Genomic DNA, 25681 nt, shown 5'->3' with positions numbered 1-25681 from the left:
CAATATGTTGGGACCAGGTTAAATCCTCAGAGATCTTGACATCCAGGAACTTCAAGCAGCTCACTCTCTCCACTTCTGATACCTCTATGAGGATTGGTATGTGTTCCTTTGACTTACCCTTCCTTCCTCCAACCTGGAGTTAGAATTAAATAAGCAGCAAACCTAACTGATAAACAATTTACTTACTTATTGAGACATTGTGTGGAATAGGCCCTTCCGGACTCCTCTGAGTCACACCACCCAGCAACTCCCTGATTTAGCCCCCAGCCTAATCACGGGAAAATTTATAATAGCCAATTAACCTATCAACTGATACGTCCGTGGAAGGAAACTGGAGCTCTCGGAGAAACTCATGCATTTCATGGGGAGGTGTACAGATTCCTTGCAGATGACATCGGAATTGAACTCCAATGCCCCAGGCTGCAATAGTGTCACGTGGTTTCCAGTTTGGAAAGTCATTGTGATCCAATGGATTACCCAGCATCACCTTAAAATAGGTATTTATTTGGCTCATGCTGCAAGCCAAAATACAAAGCAATGCCTCCAGATGACTATAAACTGACATAGTTTAAAAAGTATGATGTGCCATAAAGAAATTAGTATATATAAGTGTAAAACTGTTTCAGCTGAGACTGATAGGAATGAACCTTGATACCAAAAAGTGCTATGCTATCATGTAACAGTATACTTGCAAAAGGTGTTAACTGGCAATTCTTACAAAGATTTGTTTCAAGTCCCAACTTGTGCCACCACAACCTACCACACGCAGGACAGATCTATACAGAATATCCTTCCTTCCATCTGCACCAGTATCCAACTTCCGTCGAATGAAGAAGCCACCAAGTTTTCTTATGAGTGTGCTATAAAACCAACACATAACATGTTAAGGTGTTCTACTGTACAATGTTTTTTGAAGTCATCCTTATCAGTGCCAATGATAATTACAGTAAGATGTAATTTGACTGCCACTTTTTTGTTCCAATTTTCATTTTAAGACTACAAAGATGATCCAAACAGGAAATAAGTTTGTAACTCAACTTCTATTCAATCCAGAACCACACACAGAACTATTATATCATGGTTGCTGACAAATGGAAAACAACAAAGAAAGGAAACACCAGGACAATGTTAGAGAAGAGAAGCAGAACAAACCCTTCAGGTCAGAGATACACTGGTGAAGGTTGTAGGACCCAAAACATTTTTCTTTTCACAGAACTTCCCGAGTACTTACAGCATTTTCTGCGTTTATTTCAAGTTTCCACATCAGGTTTAGATCAAATCAAAGGTGGCAGCTTTCAATCAACTACATACTGAAACCTGATCCAAATCTATGCAATATTTCTATTTCTCACAACAAATATCTTTGTGGTTGATGAGTTGATCAGCTTTATAAAACTAAGAACCAGAGTGAAGTGCTCAAATGCTGCTGACAAGAACCTGACAGCTCAGAGAGAAGCTAATGCCAACAGTCAAATGAAAATCAATGTTTAGACTTTAATCATTTATTACATTGTTGTATCATATTTTAAAGTTATAGTTTACTTCATAAAAATATAGAACTAGTGAATATAATTATATGACTGTAAACGAAGACGATGTTTTTTTTCTACGTGGGTTTAGGGGTTTGATGTTTTAGCTGCCATGTCCAGGTGGGCGATATATTAGTTTTTGTGTGAGAGGAAGGTTTGAGAGTTTGGGGTTTGCTAGTTTAGTTTCTTTTTCATACGGGGGTGGGGGAGGAGGATGGCTGTTGTCTTTTCTTTCAATAACTTTCATGCTTTTTCTGTATTTTATGGCTACCTGGAGAAGATGAATCTCAGAGATGTATTGTGTATACATACTTTGATAGTAAAATGAACTTTTGAATCAATTGGGAGTTAAGACGAGATTTCATAAACTCGTGCATTTGAATTAATATTTGCTGGAGTAATCAAAAATGTATGAGATAAAGGTTGTGAATTTTATCATGGATAAAATGGAGTTTCAGTGGATTTGTGAGTATATTATTTAACAAAAGTCAAACAAAATTATAACAGCTGATAGAAATTTGCATTTAGAAGGAATGTGGATAAAGAGAAATAGACTCGACCTCATTGCACTCACCTGAAAATGGGGATGTTCAGATTATTTCCAGCAGCAATGTGCGGTGCTTTGATATTATGACAGAAGAGAATGAAAGTAAGCAGCAGGTAGTCAATGTGAGATTTGTGAACTGGTAGGAAAATCAGTGGGACGTTCTGCTGCAAAGAGAGAACAAAAGCAAAAGACCAATTGAACAATAAAGTATTGTCTGAGACATACACAAAATCTTTTCAACATTTGGTTACAGGTGTCCCCCGCTTTACGAATGTTTGCTTTATGTCACTTCGCTTTTACAAAAGACCTACATTAGTAACCTGTTTTCACATTATAAAGAGAATTTTTGCTTTTACGAAAAATTTTCCCATATAAATTAATGGTTCTTTGTTTTATGCCATTTCAGCTTAAGAAAGGTTTCATAGGAATGCTCTACCTTTGTAAGGGGGGGGGAGGGACACCTGTAAAACCTAACCAAATTAAATGACAACCAAATTGTACAGAGGAACCCTTTTCACATTGTTCCATTTTACATTACAGATTCTAAATAATTATATTAAATACATATTAACATCAGTATTATAACCACCTTATGCATAAAGCTTTCAGTACTCTAATTGTTCAATGACAACATGTACACTTATAACATGCAGTCATAACAGATAAATTGTATTCATATTGTAAAGTATTGGAGGAAATTGTATAAGTTTATTTCTTTTTAAGGTTCTCTGAATTTCTTCCATTTGCTCAACATCAAATTATCCCCCATTTTACACTTATAAAACTTACAGTACAGATATGGTATAGCTTAACATAGCACTGATAGATTTAATTAACCACTCAAATTTAAGAGTGGGATCAATCATGTACAAACAATGGTGTAAAGATCTACAGTTTGAAGGAAGAAAAAGCAAATGAAATGAATGTGATTTTAATCAGATATGGAATCAAAAGATAATTTAATTTTAAGGTCAGATGAGTGCAACAAGTCATTATACTTTGCGCTTAATTTACAAAGTTAGTTAAAAGCCCAATTAGATAGGAATAATAACCAGTACCAGCCTTCAATGTTCTAAAGTTAACTTACACTGACAAAAAAATATTAACCCATCTTGCATCTCTATAATGATTGGAACGAAAAACAATACATAATTCGGTGGTGAAGAAGGCAAATGCAATATCGGCATTCATTTCTAGAGGTATGGAATATAAGAGCAGGGATGTGATGTTGAGGCTCTACAAAGCACTTATGAGTACACTTGGAGTATTGTGTGCAGTTTTGGGCTTCTATTTTAGAAAGGATATACTGACATTGGAGAGGGTTCAGAGAAGATTCACGAGAATGATTCCAGGAATGAAAGGGTTACCGTATGAGGACTATCTGGCAGCTGTTGGGCTGTATTCCCTGGAGTTCAGGAGAATGAGAGGGAATCTCATAAAAACATTCTGAATGTTAAAGGGCCTGAACAGATTAGATAAGGCAAAGTTATTTTCCATGGTAAGTGAGTCTAGGACAAGAGGGCATGACTTCAGGGTTGAAGAATGTCAATTTATAACAGAGATGCGGAGAAATTACTTAAAACAAAGAGTGGTAAATCTGTGGAATTTGTTGCCACGAGTGGCTATGGAGGCCAAGTCATTGGGTGCATTTAGGGCAGAGATAGATAGGTTCTTGATTAACCAGGGCATCAAAGGGTAAGGGGAGAAGGCAGGAGAGTGGGATGACTGGATCAGCCCATGATTGAATGGCAGAGTAGACTCAATGGGCCAAATGGCCTACTCCTGCTCCTATATCTTATGGTCTTATTATAATTGTTTTAACAGGTGATCCAGGTACAGAAGACAGGAATAAAATCACTATCACAAGGGCACTGGGACCAGTTGGTACATTATTTTGTCAGCTTAACTTTTTGTGATGACTAACAAAAATTGTGACAATTAAAAATAAGTAGTTACATCTTATGTTGATTACAAGATACAATACATCCTTTTACTTCAGAGCAGTTCAATGTATATGGTCCTAGTTAAGGCAATAGAAATGAACACAATGCTAATAATCTGCCAATAATACTCTTTAGTTAGACAGCTTCATAAAGATTTAAATTTCAGTCTCTCAGCATTAAGCAACTGCTTTTCTCCTCTTCCACCAACCCCACAATCCTGCACTACTGCCTACCCCAGCAAAAAAATTAAAATCAACTTAATTTAGTTGAAAGAATTTGCTGCCTCACTGTCTATTAGTTAGCAATCATTTTTCCTTGGCAGCAATGAAGATGTACCCCACAGATGAACTTCAAAAATTCCAGCAATACTAAAAAATGATCTGTTTATCGATTTCCATAATGCAAAGATATGTAAATTGTGCATGCATCAAGAAACACAGGTAGAAGAAAATAAATTTTCAATTTAGTTAAGACCATGAGACCACAAGATATGGGAGCAGAATTAGGCCACTCAGCCCATCAAGTCTGCTCTGCCATTCCATCATGGCTGATCCCAGATCCCACTCAACTCCATACACCTGCCTTCATGACACATCCTTTGATTTCCTGAACAGTCATGAAACTATCAACTTCTGCTTTAAATATACCCACGGACTTGGCCTCCACCACAGTCTGTTGCAGAGCATTCCACAGATTCACTGCTCTCTGGCTAAAAAAAAATCCTTCTTACCTCTGTTCTAAAAGGTCACCTCTCAATTTTGAGGCTATGCCTTCTAGTTCTGGATACCCCCACCATAGGAAACATCCTCTCCATATCTACCTATCTCGTCCTTTCAATATTCGGTAGGTTTCAATGAGATGCCTCCCCCACCCACCCTCCCAAGCTGCATTCTTCTAAATTCTAATGAGCACAAGCTCAAAATTGCCAAACTCTCCTCATGTGTTAACCCTTTCATTCCCAGATTCATCGACATGAACCTCTTCTGGACTCTCTGCCATGACAACACATCCTTTCTGAGATATAACGCCCAAAATCGTTGACAATCATCCGTGCAGCCCTTCTGTAGAGGTCCCACCTGCCCCAGAAGAGGTCCCAATGACCCAGAAATCCAAATCCCTGTCCCCTGCTCCAATTCTTCAGCCACACATTTATCTGCCAATTCATTCTATTCCTATCCTCACTGTCACATAAGCAACCCCAAGATTACTACCCTTGAAGTCCTGCTTCTCAGCTTCCTTCCTAACTCCATGTATTCTTTTTTTCAGGACCTCTTCCCTTTTTCTACCTACGTTATTGGTACCAAAATGTACTATGACTTCTGACTGCACACCCTTCCTTTTCAGGATATTGTGGACATGTTCAGAATCATCGCAGACCCTGGCACCTTGGAGGCAAACCACCATCTGTGTTTCCTTTTAGCTTCCACAGAATCACCCATATGTCCCTTAACTATAGTATCCCTGCTGCCATTCTCTTCAGTTCCCTACCCTTCTAAGCTACAGGGCCAGACTCAGTGCTAGAGGCATGGTCATTGTCGCTTCCCACTTCCCCTACCTAGGCAGGTCATTTCCACGCTCCCCCCCCCCCCCATCCCCCAGCAGTACTCAAAATGGAATACCTATTGTTGAGGGGGACAGCACAGGGGTGCTCTCCACTGTGATATTCTCCTTCCCTTTCCTGACAGTCACCCATTTATCTGTCTCCTGTAGCCTTGGGGGTGACCACCTCCCTGTTGCTCCTGTCTATCACCTCTTCACTTTCCCTAACAAGCCAAAGGTCGTCGCACTGCAGCTCCCATTCCATAACACAAGTCCCTAAGGAGATCATCTCTTTTGTCTTACTAATGTTGAGCTGCAGATGATTCAGCTTTCACCATTTGACTAAGTTCTTCATCAGGCCGCTTTATTCATCCTTATGTCCTCCCTTTATACACCCAATTATTGCTGAGTCATCAGAGAATTTCTGCAGACTCAGTGTTGTATCTGAAGTCCGAGGTATACAGGAAGGGAGCCAATATAGCAGGGGTGGCCAAACCACGGCTCATGAACCACATGAGGCTCTTTGGCATTCAATGTGCAGCTCATGGAAATATGTTGGTTGACCTCCTGTTTACCACGTGCGGCCATTACATAGAAATGCATGGGAAAGCATTTTGGTGATAAATAAAACAATGGGAAATCCCTTGAGACTTAATTCCATCGCTCAAGAGAATCGCTACGTGGCACTGAAGACAGCTTGAAGACAGAGGTGCGAGTTTCAAAATACATGACGTAGATTTGTTTTGTTTTACAAGTTTTGTTTACAAGTGTTTGTGAAAATTTTGTGAAGGAAGATGGCAAACAGACATTTTAAGCCACAGTGCAGGAAGACTTTGCATTCATCATTAAAGGAGGTAAACCTTTGTGTCTTATCTACAATGAATCACTCAGTCATTACAAAGCCAGTAATTTGAAATGCCACTATGAAACAAATCACAAAAACTTTTCGGCTGATTATCCATGTAAATCTGAATTACCGAAAAACAAATCAACTGTGTTAAAATCATCTCTAAATAGCCAGCAGACACTGTTGACAACATTCAGTAAGGAAGCCAATACAACGACTGAGGCTAGTTTTGTTATGTCATGGAATATCGCTCCTGCTAAACGCCCATATTCTGATGGAGAGTTTGTTAAGAAGAATATAGCTGAAGATGCTGCAGTGTTAGATCCAAATAATACAAAACTTCAGTGACTAATAGCACAAACAACAGTTTCACGCCACGCTACAGAGAGGCGTATTTCCCAGATCAGTGCTGATGTTGCAGACAAAATGCAAAATGATGTAAAGAATTCCCTTGCATTCAGCTTAACTCTTGATGAATCTACAGACACACAAGACAACCTACAAATGGCAGTATTTATTCCTTAGCTTCCCCTGATATAACTGTGAAAGAAGAGATGTTGGACTTGGTGGCATTAAAAGAAACAACTCGTGGTGTTGACATTAAAAATGTGCTTGACAGAGCCTTAACAAATGCTGATGTTCCACCAAATAATATTTTACATATTTTCCTCCATGTTTTGACCAGATATATACTTAGACAAATAAATATCATTAAAAATATCTCAGTTTTTTTTCCTTTTTTTAGCAGTCTAATCTTATGTTACGGAAATGCAAGTTCGCATATTTTTCTTAGATGTTCCTGTAGTTTATTACCGTATTAAATACACTCAATATAGTTAAAACAATCATCAGTCAAGATATTGAAAACATTTGGTATATATGTACATTATGGTATATATGTACATTGTGATTACTGAAACTAATACAAATTAACAGTTTAAAAAAACTACATGCATGAATAAATATTATTGCGTACATGTATTTCTTAACATTTATATAAAATTTTTGTAACAAAATGTGTATGTAACAACAAAAACGTGTGTGTAAATTTTATTCATGTCTTGCATCTCTCAAACATCTTAAGTTAATCGGATGTGGCTCTTACATTAGGTACATTTGGCCACCCCTGCAATACAGTATCTTGTGGGGCCCCAGTGCTGCTTATAGCCATGTCTGACACACAGTTCTGAAGCCGCACAAACTGTGGTCACCAGTCAGATAGTCCATTACCCAGGAAACAATGGAAGTGCCAACCTGCATTGGATGGAGCCTTCCCCCCACCCCCCACAATGAAGGCTGTATGGTATTGAAGGCGCTTGATCAATCAAAAAACACGATCCTCAAAGTGTCGCCTTGCTAATCCAAATGGGAGTAGGCTCTGTTCAGCAGACAGATGATAGCATCATCAACTCCAATGTGCTCCAGGTAGGCAAACTGCAGGGGATCAAGGGCTGATCTGACCAGGCGTCAGAGGTGAGCCAGGAAAGCCTCTCCATGGTCTACATTACAAATGAGAAAATCTGCAGATGCTGGAAATCCAAGCAACACACACAAAATGCTGGAGGAACTCAGCAGGCCAGGAAGCATCTATGGAAAAAAGTACAGTCGATGTTTCAGTTGCTAGGTCCTTCCTGATGTGTAAGGTCAGGGCCACTGGATGGTAGTCATTCAAAACTTTCGACTGGCCCTTCTTGGGTACTGGAACCACCCAGTTGGGACCCCTTCCAGGCTGAGAATCAGATTGAAATTGCACAGGAGAACTCCACACAGCTGTGGAGGACCTTCAGGACCTTGGAGTTCACACTATCTGGTCCCAATGCTTTGCTGTGTCTAACTTTTTGCAGAGCTCTCCTCACCCGCTCAGTAGTGAAGGCAAGTCCGTGCTGACTGAAGAGTTGGTAGAAGGTGGGGGCTAGGGAAGGTGAAGCTCAGGACAATAGCAATTAGAATATGGAGGTGTGGATGGTAGGTGCAGGGCAAGGAGGGGATGTAGACAGCGGTAGCCTGTGTTGCTCATTCACACTTTGAACTAGAGGAAGGAGGAGGGGAAGCATTGGTGCTGAGGGAGCATTGAGTGCCAAGGCACCTGAACTGGTGTGCTGAGGTGCATGTGAATGGAGGGCAATTGTAAAACCTATTGAAGAACTGGATCAACTCATTACCCAATTTATGGTTGCATGCCGAGGCTCTACAGCTGGGCTGATTGAAGCCAGTGATCTACTTCAGGCTTCTCCACACATCCTTTGTGCTACTTTGCCCAAAGCTTGTTCTCCAGTTCCTCTTTACAGTCGGCCCTCCTTATCCGTGAGGGATTGGTTCCGGGACCCCTCACAGATACTAAAATTCGCGGATGCTCAAGTCCCTTATTCAACCTGTCTCAGACCAGTGGATCTTAGGACCCAGCGGAACCCCAGACCTTATTTAACCTGCCCAAATGCGGTGGACATTAGGACCCAGCGGCAGAGATCTGAATCTGCAGTGTTTCTGTTCACGAAAATAATCACAATCGTGATTGAAATTAAAGTGGAAATAATAAAGTGATCGGAAAGAGGTGAAACGCCATCGGTCATTGGAAAAGCGTTAGGCTACAGTCGATCAACAATCAGAACAATTTTAATGGATAAAGTGAGAAAGGCTGTGCCCTGATGAAAGCTACAATTATTGCTAAACAATGCAGTGGTTTAATTATTGGGTTTTGGGTTTTTGATCCTCACATCAACCCGGCACTTGATAGCGGTCTGTCACTGGATCGAACTTGGGAAGAAGTTCCCAAGCCCGGCGCTGAAACATATGTTCTTAAGTGTTTTATATGCATAGAAAGGTAAAATATATACTATATACTAAGACAAACATTTGACTAACTGACGCTAAATAATACCGGATGTACCTGTTCCAACTTCCTGAGTAAGAGAACTTCCGATTTTTTTTTTGATCCTGATCCACAATAACTCATGCAACCCTCCCGTATACATTAAATCATCTCTAGATTACTTATAATGACTAATGCAATGTAAATGCTATGTAAAATAGTTGTTATACTGCATTGTTTAGGGAATAATGACAAGAAAAAAAGTCTGTACATGCTCGAACAACAAGTGCTGGAAGAGCACTTCCAGGTTTTCGCGATTCACGGTTGGTTGTTTGAGAAAAGATGCAAATAAAGTTGAAAATGTACAGAGAAAAAACTTCAAGGATGTTGCTGATACTGGAGAACTTGATTAACAGAAAGATTGAATAGGTTAGGACTTTATTCCTTGGAAAGTAGAAGTTTGTAAAGATATTTAATAGAGGTATACAAAGCTGAGGGATATAGATTGGGTAAATGCACACAGACCTTTTTCCCACTGAGGTTGGGTGGGATTTCAACTAAAGGTCATTGATTTAGGATGACAGGTGAAAAGTTTAAGGGGAACATGAGGGGAAACTTCTTCGGTCAGATGGTTGTGACAGTGTAGAGTAAGCTGCCAGCACAAATGGTGCATGCTAGCTCAATTTCATTGTGTAAGAGAAACTTCGATTGGTGCATGGACGGCAGGGGTATGGAGGGCTATGGTCCCAGTGCAGTTTTAAAATGGTTTGGTACAGACTGGATGCATTATAGGGCCAGTTTCTTGCTGTACTTTTCTCCGACTATGACAATCCAACACTCAGATTTTGGTGCAGAATGCTAGAAACATTCAGTAGGTCCACCAGTATCTGTGGGAAAAGTCATGCTTAACTCTTCAGGTTTGGAAACTTAATCAGTTCTAAAGATGATATTGATTGCGGTTAACATTCTGAAGTAAGAGCCAGAGCTGGACCATCAAGATTTCCAAATAAACAGAGACTGGATCATTGGAATTTTATTGTATGAATTGATTTTGTAGTTCTAACTCTTAGGGAAACATTTCTGTTCCCACTAAGGCCAGTAAACGCAAGTATTACACAATTAATCCAGCAGACAAGGCAGGGTGAGCAATGAGCTTCAGTTCCATGCTGTGCAACCATACCTCATGCCAGTTGAATACAAAACAGAACTAGTGGAAGGCAAGGAACATTGGGCCTCCATTGTTATATCTTCTAGAATTAATAGTGAGACAGCAGAAACAGTATTAGTGAAATTGAAAAGCATTTATAATGCAAAGCCATATAAAAAACTGAAGAAATTTCATCAAGAAAGCCTCTTATTTCTGCTTAATTGTTATGTTACAACATTGGCATCCATCCAGGTTAACAAATAAAAAGTGTTTAGCCACACTTATGCCCGTCAGCATTATTCCACTTCTATAATTCTCATACTATAAGCAACCACAATAATATTTGTAACTGCTTTCAATCATCAAAGTTAAGCGATCATTTTATGCAGCACTGTTAAACTTCATACTATTGAAAAATGAATGTTGGTTTCAGTACCTCCAGCTGAACTTTGTCTTTTTGTGTGTTTTTCCCCTAGCCGCCAGTCTGTGGTTTTGTATTACCATGTGCTCTTGTCCCTGCTCTGCTCCGGCCCCTGTATTACTGAGTACTCTGCCTCTCACCTGTTTTTCATTATTACCTGTTTTGCTGCCACTTCTGTCTCATTGTGCTCCACCTACCATCTACCTCTCTATTTATTGCTCAGTGTAGTTTAGTCCTGTTTTCACCTGTTTGTTGCTAGATTGTGCCAGTGAGTTTTCTTGAACCTTTCCAGCATTTGTATCTGTACTCTGTCTGTCTGAATATCAACTCTGTCTGATTCCTGATTCTGGTTTTTGGATTTCTCTGGAATTTTTGATCTCCACCTGAACTTTGATGCTAACTTTGTTGTCCCTCTGGATTTGTTACTCAGTAAATATCACAGTGTGCATAGTACTTGGTCTGCGATTGGGTCCCTATTTCAGCGCCCTGAACAGGTTAAATTATTTAGGAGAGATTTTGGTGCTTATCAAGAGTCACAGAGGTGTCAGGGCAATCTGAACAACAACATGGTAAAAGTTAATTCCCAAAAGAGCAAGTGCGCAACAGCAAACTATTCACCAAGCGTCACTGAGCATGATCCAGGTGTTGCTCAACAAAATAAATTAGTCTAATCATACTTGCTCTTCTCTTAGCAACTGACTTTAAAGGAAGGGAAGCAGATGTAATAGCCTACCCCAAGCACATTGTTAAGTTGTTTATTTTTGATTACTTACCTCTGCAGCAGCTTTCTTAACCATTTCAAGCTGCCCTTTGTGAATCTGTATACTCCAAAAGAAACCATTGAATAGTTTCAGTAGCACCCACCCTGTCAATCTGAAAAAACAAATTTGTGAATACTTTAACAAAACTTTAAGGTATACAACTCAAAATCTACATTTCTATTGCCTTTCTGTATGCATACTGAAGCCATACATCTTGAGTGTGGAAATAATTTTGATAAACAAGAGCAAATAAAATAAAAATTGATACAAAGATACTTTACATTGAAAAATGTAACAGAATCAGATTTGATATCACCGACATATATTGTGAAATTTGTTAACTTTGTGGCAGCAGTACAATGCAATACATAATATAATATACATTTGAAAAACTAAATTTAATATATACACATGTATTAAATAGTTAAGTAGCACAAAAACAGATAATAAAAAGTAGTGATGTATTGTTCACAGGTTCAATGTTTATTCAGATATCAGATGGCAGAGGGGAAGAAGCTGTTCCTGAATCGCTGAGTGTGCGCCTTCAGGCTTCTGTATCACCTTCCTCATGGTAACAGTGAGAAAAGGGCATGCCCTGAGTGGTGGGGGGTGGATGCTGCCTTTTTGAGGCATCACTCCCTGAAGATATCTTGGATACTATGGAGGCTAGTACCCATGATGGAGCTGACTAATTTTAACAACTCTGCAGCTCAATTTGACCCTGGCAGTAGGCACCTCCTCCACCCCCCAGCCACCCAATAGCAGCCAGTGAAAATGGTCTCTACTGAACATCTGTAGAAATTTGAGTGCTTTGAGTGACAAACCAAATCTCCTCAATTCCTAATGAAATTTATCTTTCTTTATAGCTGCATCAGTATGTTGGAACCAGGTTAGGTCCTCAGATACATTAACACCCAGGAACTTGAAATTGCTCACTCTCTCCACTTGATGCCTCTTTGAGGACTGGTGTGTGTTCCTTCAACTTGCCCCTTCTGAAGTCCACAAACAGATCTTTGCTCTTACCAAAGCTAAGAAAGTCAATCTACAAGTATTCTACATTTAATTTTAATTCATTCTTTGCCAAACGGCTCACAATCCTAGTTAATATTTATTATCTACACCTGATTATCCTGGTTGATGGTGATCAGCCAGTTTCTTGAGGCTGTACTAGAGAGCCAAAACCAATGGTGGAGAGCTTGCAGAGACAGATGTTATCACCATAAAATCAGGCACCAAAAGTTTGAGCATAATATGACGAACATCCTAAACTGTATATTTCAATGCTATAAATATTGTACGAAAGGCACATGAGCTCAGGGCATGGATCACCACCTGGAATTATAATATTGTAGCCATTAGTGAGACTTTGCTAGGGGTGGGATTGGCAGCTCAATATTTCGAGTTTCCGTTATTTTAGACAAAACAGAGAAGGATTAAAGGAGGAGGGATGACATTACCTGTCAGGGAGAATGTCATGACAGATTGGACAATTTGTCTAGTAAGGCACTGTGGGTGGAACTGAGGAATAAGGAAGGTATGATCATATTAACAGGCTATATTACAGACCACCCAACTGTCTGTAAAGATTACAGGCTTAGAGAACCTTGGTTTTCAAGAGATATTGAGGGCTTGGTTAAGAAAATAAAAAAGGAGATGCATAGTAGATATAGGCAGGTAGGAACTAATCACAATCAGATTTAATATCACTGGCATATGCCATGAAATTTGTCATCTTGCAGCAGTGCAATGCAATACATAATAATAGCAAAAAACATGAATTACAGTATATAATCTTTATATAGATGAATGGATGGCTGGTTCTGCAAAGATCAGGAGGTAAGAAGAGTGCTCAGGAGCAACGGCACGATCATTGCTGACTGTAGAGGTCAATTCCAGATCTGTAGACTCTGGAGCAGTAGGGACACGGGAACAGCTCGGATGCAGGCATCCCTTGTATGATCCTTCCTGTATCTTGTCACCTCTTCAGCAGTTGCTCTTCTGAATTCCTCAGAATTCTTGGCTGCGCTGTGGTTCAGCATTCTCCAGCGGTCTCTGTTACAAGCCAGCTGCTGCCACTTGCTGACTTTGCTATTTGCCTCAGAGAGCTGCTGGTTAAGTTGGTCTTTGTATCTCTTGTTGGGGCACCATAATCTCCCTTGCCCTAAGAGAGTTCTCCGTAGAGTACTGCTTTTGGTAACCTGGAGTTGTTCATGTGAGATACATGACCCACCTTGTGGAGCTGCTTGAGCAGCAAAGCGGCTTTGACATTTGGAAGTTGAGCCTCCTCCAGGACCTCATTGTTGGGAGACATGACCCTGCCAGCTGATACCCATAATGGGGTGGAGGCAGCAGGCAGCACTGATGGAAGTGCTCGAGCAACTGGATTAGCTTGCGGTACAAGACCCAAGCCATATTGCAGTGAAGTGACAATGGCTGCCCCTATATATCTGGATTTTTGTAGACAGATGCAGCTGGTGGTTCTTCCACATGTTTCTGGAGACACACAAAGGCACTGCTGGCTCTGGTGAGTCGACTGTTAATGTCCCTCACTATAGTAGCGTAGTTGGAGATGATGCTGCCCCGGTAGATGAACTGCTCAACCGTGGTGACAGACTAGTTGTCAATGGTAATCTAAGGTGGGTTGCAAACACCACATTGGGCCTTCTGATGGAGGATCATTGTTTTCTTCAGACTAACCATTAACCCAAAAGCCCTTGCAGCCTTGGCAAACTGAATGACTGCTGCCTGTAGCTCGTCCTCTGTGTGCGTGAGAACAGTACAGCTGTCTGCATATAAAGCTCGAAGATGAGCTCTTGCAATGGCTTCTGTTCGGACAAGAAGGTGGCAGAGATAGAAGATAGTTCTGTACTATATCTAAATATATTAAATAGTTAAATCAAATAAGTAGTGCAAAAATAATATATTTTTTTAAAAAGTAGGGAGAGAGTGTTCATGGGTTCAATGCCCATTCAGAAATCAGATGGCAGAGGGGAAGAAGTTGTACCTGAACTGTTGAGTGTATGCCTTCATGTTCTGTACCTCCCTCCTGATGGCAGCATTGAGAACAGGGCATGTCCTGGCTGATGGGGATTCTAAGGGTTTATCTATGCTAATTTTCCTCAAAGCAGAAACACCTTCTCCTCTATAACCTGTATAGTGTCCATGAAGTCAATGCTGCTTTGCCTCACTTCTTTAGACTCTGTGAACAATCCCGAGTAAATACAGATGTAAAAAATGCATTTAAGATCTCCTGTCTCTTTTGGCTCCATGCATGGATTACCATTCTGATCTTGCAGAGGACCGATTGTCTATTGCAATCCTTTTCCTCTTAATATATCTGTAGAATCTCTGAGGATTTTCCTTCAGTTTGTCTGCTAGGGAAACCTCTAGCCTTCTTTTAGCCTTCCTGAATTCTTTTGTAGATGAGGTTTTGAGATACTTGGAGACTAATGATAAAAATAAGTCAAAGTCAGCATGGTTTCTGTGAAAGGAAATCTTGCCTGACAGATCTGTTAGAGTCCTTTGAGGAAGTAACAGTCAGAGAGGACAAAGGAGAGGCAGTGGTTGTCATTTACTTGTATTTTCAGAAGGCGTTTGATAGGGTACCACACAAGGCTACTTAAGATGATAAAATCCTATGGCATTGCAGGAAAGATACTGGCATGGATAGTGGAATGACTGACAGACAGGAGGCAGCGAGTTGGAATAAGAGGGGCCTTTTCAGGCTGGTTGCAGGTGACTAGTGGTATTCCTCAGGGGTCAGTATACATTGCTGAAATAAATAAATTTATTCCAAGAGGAATAGAATTTAAAAGCAAGGAGATAATGCTGAATCTTTATAAGATACTAGTCAGGCCATTCTTGGAGTATTGTCAACAGTTTTGGGCACCATATCTCAGAAAGACTGTGTTGTCATTGGAGAGTCCAGAGGAAGTTCACTAGGATAATTCCAGGAAATAAGAGGTTAACAGAAGAGGAGCATTTGGCAGCTTTAAGCCTGTACTCACTGAAATTTAGAGGAATGCAATGCAATCTCATTAAAACCTATCAAATGTTTAAAGGACTAGATAGGGTGGATGTGGAGAGGATGTTTCCTACGGTGGGGGTATCCAGAATTAGCAGGCACAGCTTCAAAAGAGAGGGGCAACCCTTTGGAACAGAAGTAAGGAGTAATTTTTCTAGCCAGGGAGTATTGAATCGGTGGAATGCTCTGCCACAGATTGTGGTGGAGGCCAAGTCTGTGGGTATATTTAATGCAGAAGTTGACAGTTTCCTGGTCTGTCAGGGCATCAGAGGATATGGCAAGTGTATGGGGTTGAGTGGGATCTGGGAATGGACATGATGGAATTGCAGAGCAGAATTGATGGGCTGAATGGCTGAACTCTTTTCCTATGTCTTGTGGTCCAGCCTCTACCCACGAAGAGATCAAGGGGGCACAAATTCAAATGGGCATCATTGAAAGTCGAGGCACAAGCAAACACGTGGCATGCAAGAGAAGCATGGTAAACAATTTTACAAAAAGACATGTAGATCTCAATCCTATTTATAAGCCAATGTGGGCAAAATTCCAGACCACAATGCACAGAATTCGCCACACAACCAGTGATGAGACACCCTCCCTACATTACAATTGAATTTCCAGAATGATGGCCAATCAGCTGATTGAATTGAAATGAATTGAATTGACTTTATTTCTCGCATCCTTCATATACAGGTCCACTATCCCTTTTCCGAAATTCAGAAATCCAAAAACGCTCCAAAAACCAGTTTTTCTCGCCAACAGCTGACGTCATTCAAGTGTGACGTGGCAGCACTAGCAGAGGCCGCCAGACATCAGTTATGGCTCAGCACTTGTACTGGTTACACATGCATTTGCTGTTCCCTGATATTTTGTGTTCACTGTTGACTTCGTGTTTAATTTCACTGTGAAAATGACAAAAAGAGCTGCAGAAACCTCTATGGGTAGGGTAACAATGAGAAAAAGAGAAGGAAGCATCTATCATTATCAATAATGCAGAAAGTGGAGTTATTGCAGAAGCTTGATCGTGGTGTGCCTGTGCGGCATCTTACTGAAGAATATGGTGTCAGAACTACCACTGTTTTTGATTTAAAGAAACAGAAAGACAAGTTACTGGAGTTTTATAGTGACAGTGATGTTCTAAATTTATTCCAATACGTCATTTACCATGTGTTTGATTCCATTCGTTTGAAACTTTATAGTTTATTGTTTTATTGAATGTTTTTGTTGGAAATAAAGTATTTTTCTTGTCATTATTCCCTAAGCAATACAGTGTAACAACTACTTACATAGCATTTACATTGTATTAGGTATTATAAGTAATCTAGAGATGACAAAGTATATGGGAGGATGTGTGTAGGTCTGGACTTCCGCCAGGTCCTAAAGTCCACCCACATTGAGCCAGGTTAAATAAGGGACTTGAGCATACGTGACTTTTGGTAACCGCAGGGGGTCCCGGAGCCAATAAGGAGGGAGTCTGAAATCTGAAAAATTTTGAATTCCGAAATGCAACTGGCCCCAAGGATTTTGGATAAAGGATTGTGTTCCTGTACATGAAGAGTAAAAATCTTTACATTCCATCCCCATCTGAATGTACAATGTGCAAATTATAGTAATTTGTAATAAATAGTATGTACAGTAAGATATACAACAGGACAGTCAATACTGCTTATAAGTACAAATGTGACAGACTGGAACAGTTTGTGGTTACGGTGACTCGGGTCCCCAGTGATTTTTCAGGTCTTTTTTATGCACCTGTCGCTATAAAATTTCCTGAATAGCAGGAAGTTCACATCTACAAATGTGCTGGGCAGTCTGCCCACTCTCTGTATTGAGAGAAATACAGTTTCCATACCAGGCAGTGATACAGCCAGTCAGGATGCTCTCAATTGTACCCCCTGCAGAAAGTTCTTAGGATTTGGAGACTCATACCGACCTTCTTCAACTGTCTGAGGTGAAAAGGTGCTGTTGTGCACAGCCGGTAGGTACAGACCAAGTGAGATCCTCAGCGATGTTTATACTGAGGAACTTGAATCTATTCACCCTCTCAACCCCAGATCCATTGATGTCAATAAGGGTGAGCCTGTCTCCGTTTCTCCTGTAATCTACAACTGGCTCCTTTGTCTTTGTGACATTGAGGGAGAAGTTGTTTTCTTGGCACCACTGTGTCTGGGTGATGATTTCTACTCTATAGGCCATCTCATTATTTGAGATTAGGCAAATCAATGTAGTATCATCTGCAAATTTAATTAGCAGATTGAAGCTGTGGGTGGTGATACAGTTATGGGAGTACAGAAAGTAAAGAAGGGGTCTTAGGACACAGCCCTGGCAGGGTGGGGGGGGGGGGCTCCTGTATTGAGGGTCAGAGATGAGGGAGTTCACTCTTACCACCTGCTGGCAACCTGACAGGAAGTCCAGGATCCAGCAGCACAAGGCAGGGTGAAGGCCGAGGGACTGATGTCTTTGAGCTTCTTGTCAAGCCTGGATGGAACTATGGTGTTGAATGTGGAACTGTAGTCCAAGAACAGCATTCTCATGTAAGCATTCCTCCTCTCTAGGTGTGTAGAGCTGTGGCTATTGCATGATCTGTCTATTGACTGATAAGTATATAAAGGCCATGCACTTGGAGGACACCAACAAATGAAGAGTGCACTGATGTTGTCTCCTCATAGGGTGATGAAACGTTTGCAAATGGATTGCCAAGATCAGAGAACAATTCAACCCAACCAGTAGGTAGGAAAGTTATTGGAAGATATTTTAAGGGACCTGATATGTGAGTACTTGGATAGATAAGTATTGATTTGAGATAGTCAGGAAAGCTTAGTGCTCGGTAGCTTGTGCCTAACCAAACTCAAGAGTTTTTCAAGAAGTTACGAGGACAGTTGAAGGCGGCAAATGTTACCTACGTGGACTTTAGTAAGGCATTTGACAAAGACCCGCATGGGAGGTTGATCAAGAAGGTTGAGTCACTTGGCATTCAAGATGAGATAGTAAATTGGATTTAACATTGGCTTTCTGGGAGAAGCCAGAGAGTCGTAGTAGATGGTTGCCTCTCTGACAGGAGGCTTATGAATAGTGGAGTGTGGCAGGGATCTGTGCTGGGCCTATTGTTATTTGTCATCTACAGTTGCAAGAACAAGTTTGCAAACCCTTTGCAATTAACTGGTTTTCTACATTAATTACTCAAAATGTGGTCTGATCTTCATCTAAGTCACAATAATAGATGTGCATAATCTTCCTAAAATAATAACACACAATTGTATTTTTTCTACAAAGCAAGCATAGGTTCCGGTAAGTTTCTGTTTTCTTTTTTTTTGTTCAGACTAGAGAATATGCCAGGCAGGATGTTGGAATGCTCCTCTTGCAGGATGTGGGAAGTCAGGGAGACCTCCGGTGTCCCTGACAACAATACCTGCAAGAAGTGCATCCAGCTGCAGCTCCTACAGACTGTGTTAGGAAACTGGAGCAAGAGCTGGATGACATCCGGATCATTTGGGAGACTGAGCAGTTTATAGATAGTTGCTTCCGGGAGGTACTTACACCTAAGGAACAGGGCACAGGTAATTGGGTTACCGTCAGGCGAGTGAAAGGGAAAGGGCAGGTACTGCGGAGTTCCCCTGTAGCCATTCCCCTCCAAAACAGGTTACCGATTTGGATACTGTTGGGGGGGGGGATGGCTTACTTGGGACAAGCTGCGGCAGCCGAATCTCTGGCACTGAGTCTGGTTCTGCAGTGCAGAAGGGAGGGAGGAAGAAGAGGAGAGTGGTAGTTATAGGGGACTCTATAGTCAGAGGTACAGACAAGAGATTCTGCGGTCGTGACAGAGACTCCTGGCTGGTTTGTTGCCTCCCGGGTGCCAGTGTCAGGGCGGTCTCTGATCGCGTGCACAGCATTCTGAGGTGGGAGGGTGATCAGCCAGATGTCATGGTACACATCGCAGAAAGAGTCAGGAGGTCCTGAAGAGTGAGTACAGAGAGCTTGGTAGGAAGTTGAAAGACAGAACCTCGAGGGTAGTAATCTCCAGATTGCTGCCTATGCAATGTGCCAGTGAGGGTAAGAGTAGGATGCTCTAGCAGATGGACACGTGGCTGAGAAACTGGTGTAGGGGGCAGGGTTTCAGATTCCTAGATCATTGGGACCTCTTCTGGGGCAGGTGGGACCTGTATAAGAGAGACGGGTTACACCTGAACTACAAGGGGACCAATATACTTGCAGGGAGGTTTGCTAGTGTTAGTGGGGAGGGTTTAAACTAGACTTGCAGGGGGATGGGAACCAGAGTGCCAGAGTAGACAGTGGAACAGGGGTAAAAATAAATGATGTTAGTAGTTCATGCAAAGTCACAAATAGTAAGGTTGTGTGTGGTGGTAATAATCTTCTGAGATGTGTATATTTCAATGTGAGGAGTATTGTGGGAATGGCAGATGAGCTGAGGACCTGGACTGACACATGGAATTATGACATCATAGCCATTACTGAAACTTGGCTACAGGAGGGGCAGGACTGGCAGCTCAATGTTCCAGGGTTCTGATGTTTGAGACGTGATAGAGGCAGAGGGATAAAGGGTGGCGGGGGGGGGGGGGGGTGGTGTGGCTTTGCTAGTCAGGGAAAATATTACAGCAATGCTTTGGCAGGACGGCTTGTATACTGAGGCCATATGGGTGGAACTGAGAAACAGGAAAGGTATGACCACATTAATAGGGTTGTATTACAGACCACCCAATTGTCAGCGAGCGGGTTAGGAGCAAATCTGCAGAGAGATAACAGGAGACAGAAAGTTGAGATTGTAGGGGATTTTAATTTTCCACACATTGATTGGGACTCCCATACTGTTAAAGATCTAGATGGGTTAGAGTTTGTAAAATGTGTTCAGGAAAGTTTTCTAAATCAATATATCGATGTACCAACTAGGGAGGATGCAATATTAAATCTCTTATTAGGAAATGAGTTAGGGCAGGTGATGGAAGTGTGTGTAGGGGAACACTTTAGTTCCAGTGATCATAACACCATTAGTTTCAACTGGATCATGGATAAAGATAGATCTGGTCCTTGGGTTGAAGTTCTAAACTGGAAAAAGGCCAAATTTGAAGAAATGAGAAAGGATCTAAAAAGCCTAGATTAGGACAGGTTGTTCTCTGGCAAGGATGTGATTGATAAGTGGGAGGCCTTCAAAGGAGAAATTTTGAGAGTGCAGAGTTTGTATGTTCCTGTCAGGGTTAAAGGCAAAATGATTAAGAATAAGGAACCTAGGTTCTCGAGGGATATTGGAACTCTGATAAAGAAGAAGAGAGGGATGTATAACATGTATAGGCTACAGGGAGGAAATAAGATGCTTGAGGAGTATAAAAAGAGTAAGAAAATACTTAAGAAAGAAATCAGGAGGGCTAAAAGAAGACATGAGGTTGCTTTGGCAGTCAGGGTGAAGGATAATCCTAAGAGCTTCTACAGGTATGTTAAGACAATAGACTTAACAGTAGGTTAAAACAGTAGGTGCAGGAGTAGGCCATTCAGCCCTCCTAGCCAGCACCGCCATTCACTGTGATCATGGCTGATCATACACAATCAGTACTCCGTTCCTGCCCTCTCCCCATATCCCTTGACCCTGCTATCTAAAAGAGCTCCTTCTAACTCTCTCTTGTTTGCATCCAGACACTTGGCCTCCACTGCCTTCTGGGGCAGAGCATTCCACATATCCACCACTCTCTGGGTGAAAAAGTTTTTCCGCATCTCAGTTCTAAATGGCCTACCCCTTATTCTTAAACTGTGGCCTCTAGTTCTGGACTCACCCATCAGCGGGAACATGCTTCCTGCCTCCAGTGTATCCAATCCCTTAATAACTTTATATGTTTCAATCAGATCCCCTCTCATCCTTCTAAATTCCAGTGTATACAAGCCCAGTCGCTCCAATCTTTCAACATATGACAGTCTCGCCATTTCGGAAATTAACCTTGTGAACCTACGCTGCACTCCCTCAATAGCAAGAATGTCTTTCCTCAAATTTGGAGACCAAAACTGCACACAATACTCCAGGTGGGGTCTCACCAGGGCCCTGTACAGCTGCAGAAGGACCTCTTTACTCCTATACTCAATTCCTCTTGTTATAAAAGCCAGCATGCCATTAGCTTTCTTCACTACCTGCTGTACCTGCATGCTTGCTTTCATTGACTGATGTACAAGAACACCTAGATCTCGTTGTACTTCCCCTTTTCCTAACTTGACTCCATTTAGATAGTAATCTGCCTTCCTGTTCTTGCCACCAAAGTGGATAACCTCACATTTATCCATTAGAGCCAAAGGATAGTAAGGGATAAAATTGGTCCTCTTGAAGATCAGAGTGGTCAGCTATGTATGGAACCAAAAGAAATGGGAGAAATATTAAATGGGTTTTTTGCATCTGTATTTACTAAGGAAACTGGAATGGAGTCTATGGAAACAAGGCAAACAAGTAGGGAGGTCACGGAACTTATACAGATTAAAGAGGAGGAGGTGCTTGCTGTCTTGAGACAAATCAGAGTAGATAAATCCCCAGGACCTGACAGGGTATTCCCTCAGACCTTGAGGGAGACTAGTGTTGAAATTGCAGGGGCCCTGGCAGTAATATTTAAATATCAATATCCACGGGTCAGGTGCTGGAGGATTGGAGGATAGCTCATGTAGTTCTGTTGTTTAAAAAAGGCTCAAAAAATAAGCTGGAAATTATAGGCCGGTAAGTTTGACATCGATAGTAGGTAAATTATTGGAAGGAATACTAAGAGATAGGATCTGCAAGTATTTGGATAGACAGGGACTTATTAGAAAAAGTCAGCATGGCTTTGTGTGTGGTAGGTCATGTTTAACCAATCTATTAGAGTTTTTTGAGGAAGTTACCAGGAAAGTGGATGAAGGGAAGGCAGTGGATGTTGTATACATGGACTTCAGTAAGGCCTTCGACAAGGTCCCGCATGGGAGATTAGTTAGGAAGATTCAGTCGCCAGGTATACATGGAGAGGTAGTAAATTGGATTAGACATTGGCTCAATGGAAGAAGCCAGAGAGTGGTAGTGGAGGATTGCTACTCTGAATGGAGGCCTGTGACTAGTGGTGTGCCACAAGGATCAGTGCTGGGTCCATTGTTATTTGTCATCTATATCAATGATCTGGATGATAATGTGGCAAATTGGATCAGCAAATTTGCTGATGATACAAAGATTGGAGGTAGAACATACTAGGTAAATGGTAGGACACTGAGGAGTGCAGTAGAGCAGAGGGATCTGGGAGTAGAGATACATAATTCCCTAAAAGTGGTGTCACAAGTAGATAGGGTCTTAAAGAGAGCTTTTGGTACATTGGCCTTTATAAATGAAAGTATTGAGTCTCAGAGTTGGAATGTAATGGTGAGGTTGTCTAAGACATTGGTGAGACCGACTTTGGAGTATTGTGTACAGTTTTGATCACTTAATTACAAGAAGGATACTAATATGGTTGAAAGAGTGCAGAGAAGGTTTACAATGATGTTGCCGGGACTTGAGAAACTGAGTTACAGAGAAAAGTTGAATAGGTTAGGACTTTATTCCCTGAAGCCTAGGAAAATGAGGGGTGATTTGATAGAGGTGTATAAAATTATGATGGATATTGAAAGAGTGAATGCAAGCAGGCTTTTTCCACTGAGGATAGGGGAGAAAAAAAAGAAGTCATGGGTTAAGGGTGAAGGGGGAAGAGTTTAAAGGGAATATTGGGGGGATTCTTCACGCAGAGAGTGGTGGGAGTGTGGAATGAGCTGCCAGATGAAGTGGTGAATGTGGGCTCAGTTTTGACATTTAAGAAAAACTTGGACAGGTATATGGATGAGAGGGGTTTGGAGGGATATGGCCCAGGTGCAGGTCAGTGGGACTAGGTAGAAAAATGGTTCAGCACAGCCAAGAAGGGCCAAAAGGCCTGTTTCTCTGCTGTAATGTTCTATGGTTCTCATCAATATTGAGTATACCATTTAAAGAATCACAGTTTAGGTTCAAAAAAGTTAGTGAACCTCTAGGATAATGCTTTCTACAAAAGCTATTTGGAGTCAGGTGTTCTAATCAGTGACATGAGATTGGAGGTGTGGGTTGCAGAGGTGTACATAGCTTAGCATATCATGGAAAGCAGCCTTCCCTCCATTGACTTGGTTTACATTTCTCGTTGTCTTAGTAAAGTAATTAAAGACCACACTCACCCCGGACATTCTCTCTCCTTCCACCTTCTGTCAGACAAAACCTGAAATCACACACTATCAGGCTCAAGGACAACTTCTATCCTGCTACTATAAAGCTAATGAAATGTTTCCCTAACACTATAACATGAACCTGACCATACTGTCTACATCTTTTTGATCTGGCATCTTATGACTACTTGCATTGCACTTTTTCTGTACTGAAATACTTTTTTCTGCATTCCATTTTAATGCTGTTTTAGCACTTGAAAGCACTGTTGCGATGAAGTGAACTGTATGGACAGTACACAAGACCAGTTTTCCCACTGTACCTCAGTAAACATGACAACAATAAACTAATTTACCAATTTAGTTGCTGAGCAAGATATTAAAAAGTTAGATGAGAATAAAATAATAAAATAAAATATTAAAATAGGTTCAGCAAATACTAATTGTTTTCTTTCCAGTCCTGATGAAGGGTCTCAGCCCAAAATGTCAACTGTTTACTATTTTCCATAGGTGCTGCCTGACTTGGTGAGTTCCTCTAGCATTTTGTGCAGGTTGCATCTGCAGATTTTCTTCTCTCTGAAATACTAATTGTACCTGAGCTAGTCGTTTTGCTTTTTAAGATAACCAATCTGAAGAGTGTATAATGTGCCAATATCAACATTTTATGCAAACTCCATGTAGCAAGTGAAGGAGGAAAGCTGTGGTGAGACTGCTGGTGTTTAGGAAGAAGAAGCTGACTAGACTGCACTTGAAGTATCGTGTGCAGTTCTAGTGCCACACAATAACGATGTACTGGAGAGTATGCAGAGTGCTTTTACCAAGATGTTGATTGGATTGGGGACTTTAATTACAACAGGAGATTGGTAGGCTAGGTTTATTATTGGTTTTGGTAAGATATCAGCACATTCCATGACAGTGGCTTATTTGGGGTCAACAAAAGGTGCTTTTGTACTTTTTAAATTTTTTTTATGATTGCAAGATCTTGATGGACATCAAGAACTTAAAGTACTGCAGGTCTACCCCATCAACGAGTTGCTCATTGGCAGAGAATACAAAGTACAGGTGTCCCCCACTTTTCGAATGTTCGCTATAAGACAACTCACTGTTACGAAAGACCTACATTGGTACCTGTTTTCGCTAACCAAAGAGGATTTTTGCTTTTACGAATAAAAGACACCTGCTTTATATGTGTGTTTACCCCGAGAAAGACTACAATGACTGTGAAGCCTTGTGCGGGCAGTTGTTTGCGCATGCGTACGTATGCGTGTACGTGCCGATTATTTTTCTCCAAATCGATTTTGGCTTGCTGTCTTTCCGATTTTGATAAGTGAAACTACACCGTACCTACAATATTTCTACTTTATATAGGCTGTATATTTATCATATCATTCCTACTTTTACTATATGTTAGTGTTTTTTGGTAGGTTTTTTTTGGGTCTGGGAACACTCAAAAAATTTTCCCATCTAAATTAATGGTAATTGCTTCTTCGCTTTACGACATTTCAGCTTACAAACGGTTTCACAGGAACGCTCTATCTTCGGATTGCGGGGGAAACCTGTAGCTACACATCTTGCTGCTGCCTTGAGATGAAGGAGGTGTACAGTCTAATAGTACATTTTTCATGTGGAATGCCGCAAATTTAATTCATTGATTTATTGGCTGAGACCAGGAACAGTTGGCAGGGAAACTGTGTGGCCTTAGTTGTAGAGAGGACTAGGTTACAAGCTGTGGTGTTGCTTGTTTATAGCTGCCCGGTGCGTAGGGTCAGAGCTGGTGCACTCCACCAGGGTGGTGTGGCTCAGCATCTAGGCTGAAGTCGGTGCTGCTTCCCCTGTGTTTGCTAGGCAGAAGACAAGCTATATTGTGGTTGACTGCAGATTTCTGCAGCATTCATTTACTCAGGGTCTGGACTATATTTTTTTTGCATGGTTGTATTTTACTGATATTCTA

General features: G+C 41.2%; 1 protein-coding gene across 7 annotated transcripts in view; it reads right to left on the bottom strand.

The window, feature by feature from the left end:
* gpam (glycerol-3-phosphate acyltransferase, mitochondrial) overlaps positions 1-25681 on the bottom strand; it is a 189870-nt gene that overhangs the window by 48429 nt on the left and 115760 nt on the right. For 6 of the 7 annotated variants that reach the window (XM_059947972.1, XM_059947966.1, XM_059947965.1 and 3 more), the window contains 3 exons: positions 11556-11655; positions 2104-2240; positions 761-860 (listed from right to left, as the gene is read on the bottom strand). In XM_059947972.1, coding sequence (XP_059803955.1) covers positions 761-860; positions 2104-2240; positions 11556-11655 — 337 coding nt within the window. The remainder of the gene's footprint in view (positions 1-760; positions 861-2103; positions 2241-11555; positions 11656-25681) is intronic. The other variant, XM_059947969.1, reaches the window with a different exon arrangement.

The sequence above is a fragment of the Hypanus sabinus genome, chromosome 22 (genome assembly GCF_030144855.1).
Source record: "Hypanus sabinus isolate sHypSab1 chromosome 22, sHypSab1.hap1, whole genome shotgun sequence".
Taxonomy (NCBI): Eukaryota; Metazoa; Chordata; class Chondrichthyes; order Myliobatiformes; family Dasyatidae; genus Hypanus; species Hypanus sabinus.
The sequence above is the reverse complement of the archived record's forward strand: the minus strand, read 5'-3'. Positions and strand labels throughout refer to the sequence as shown.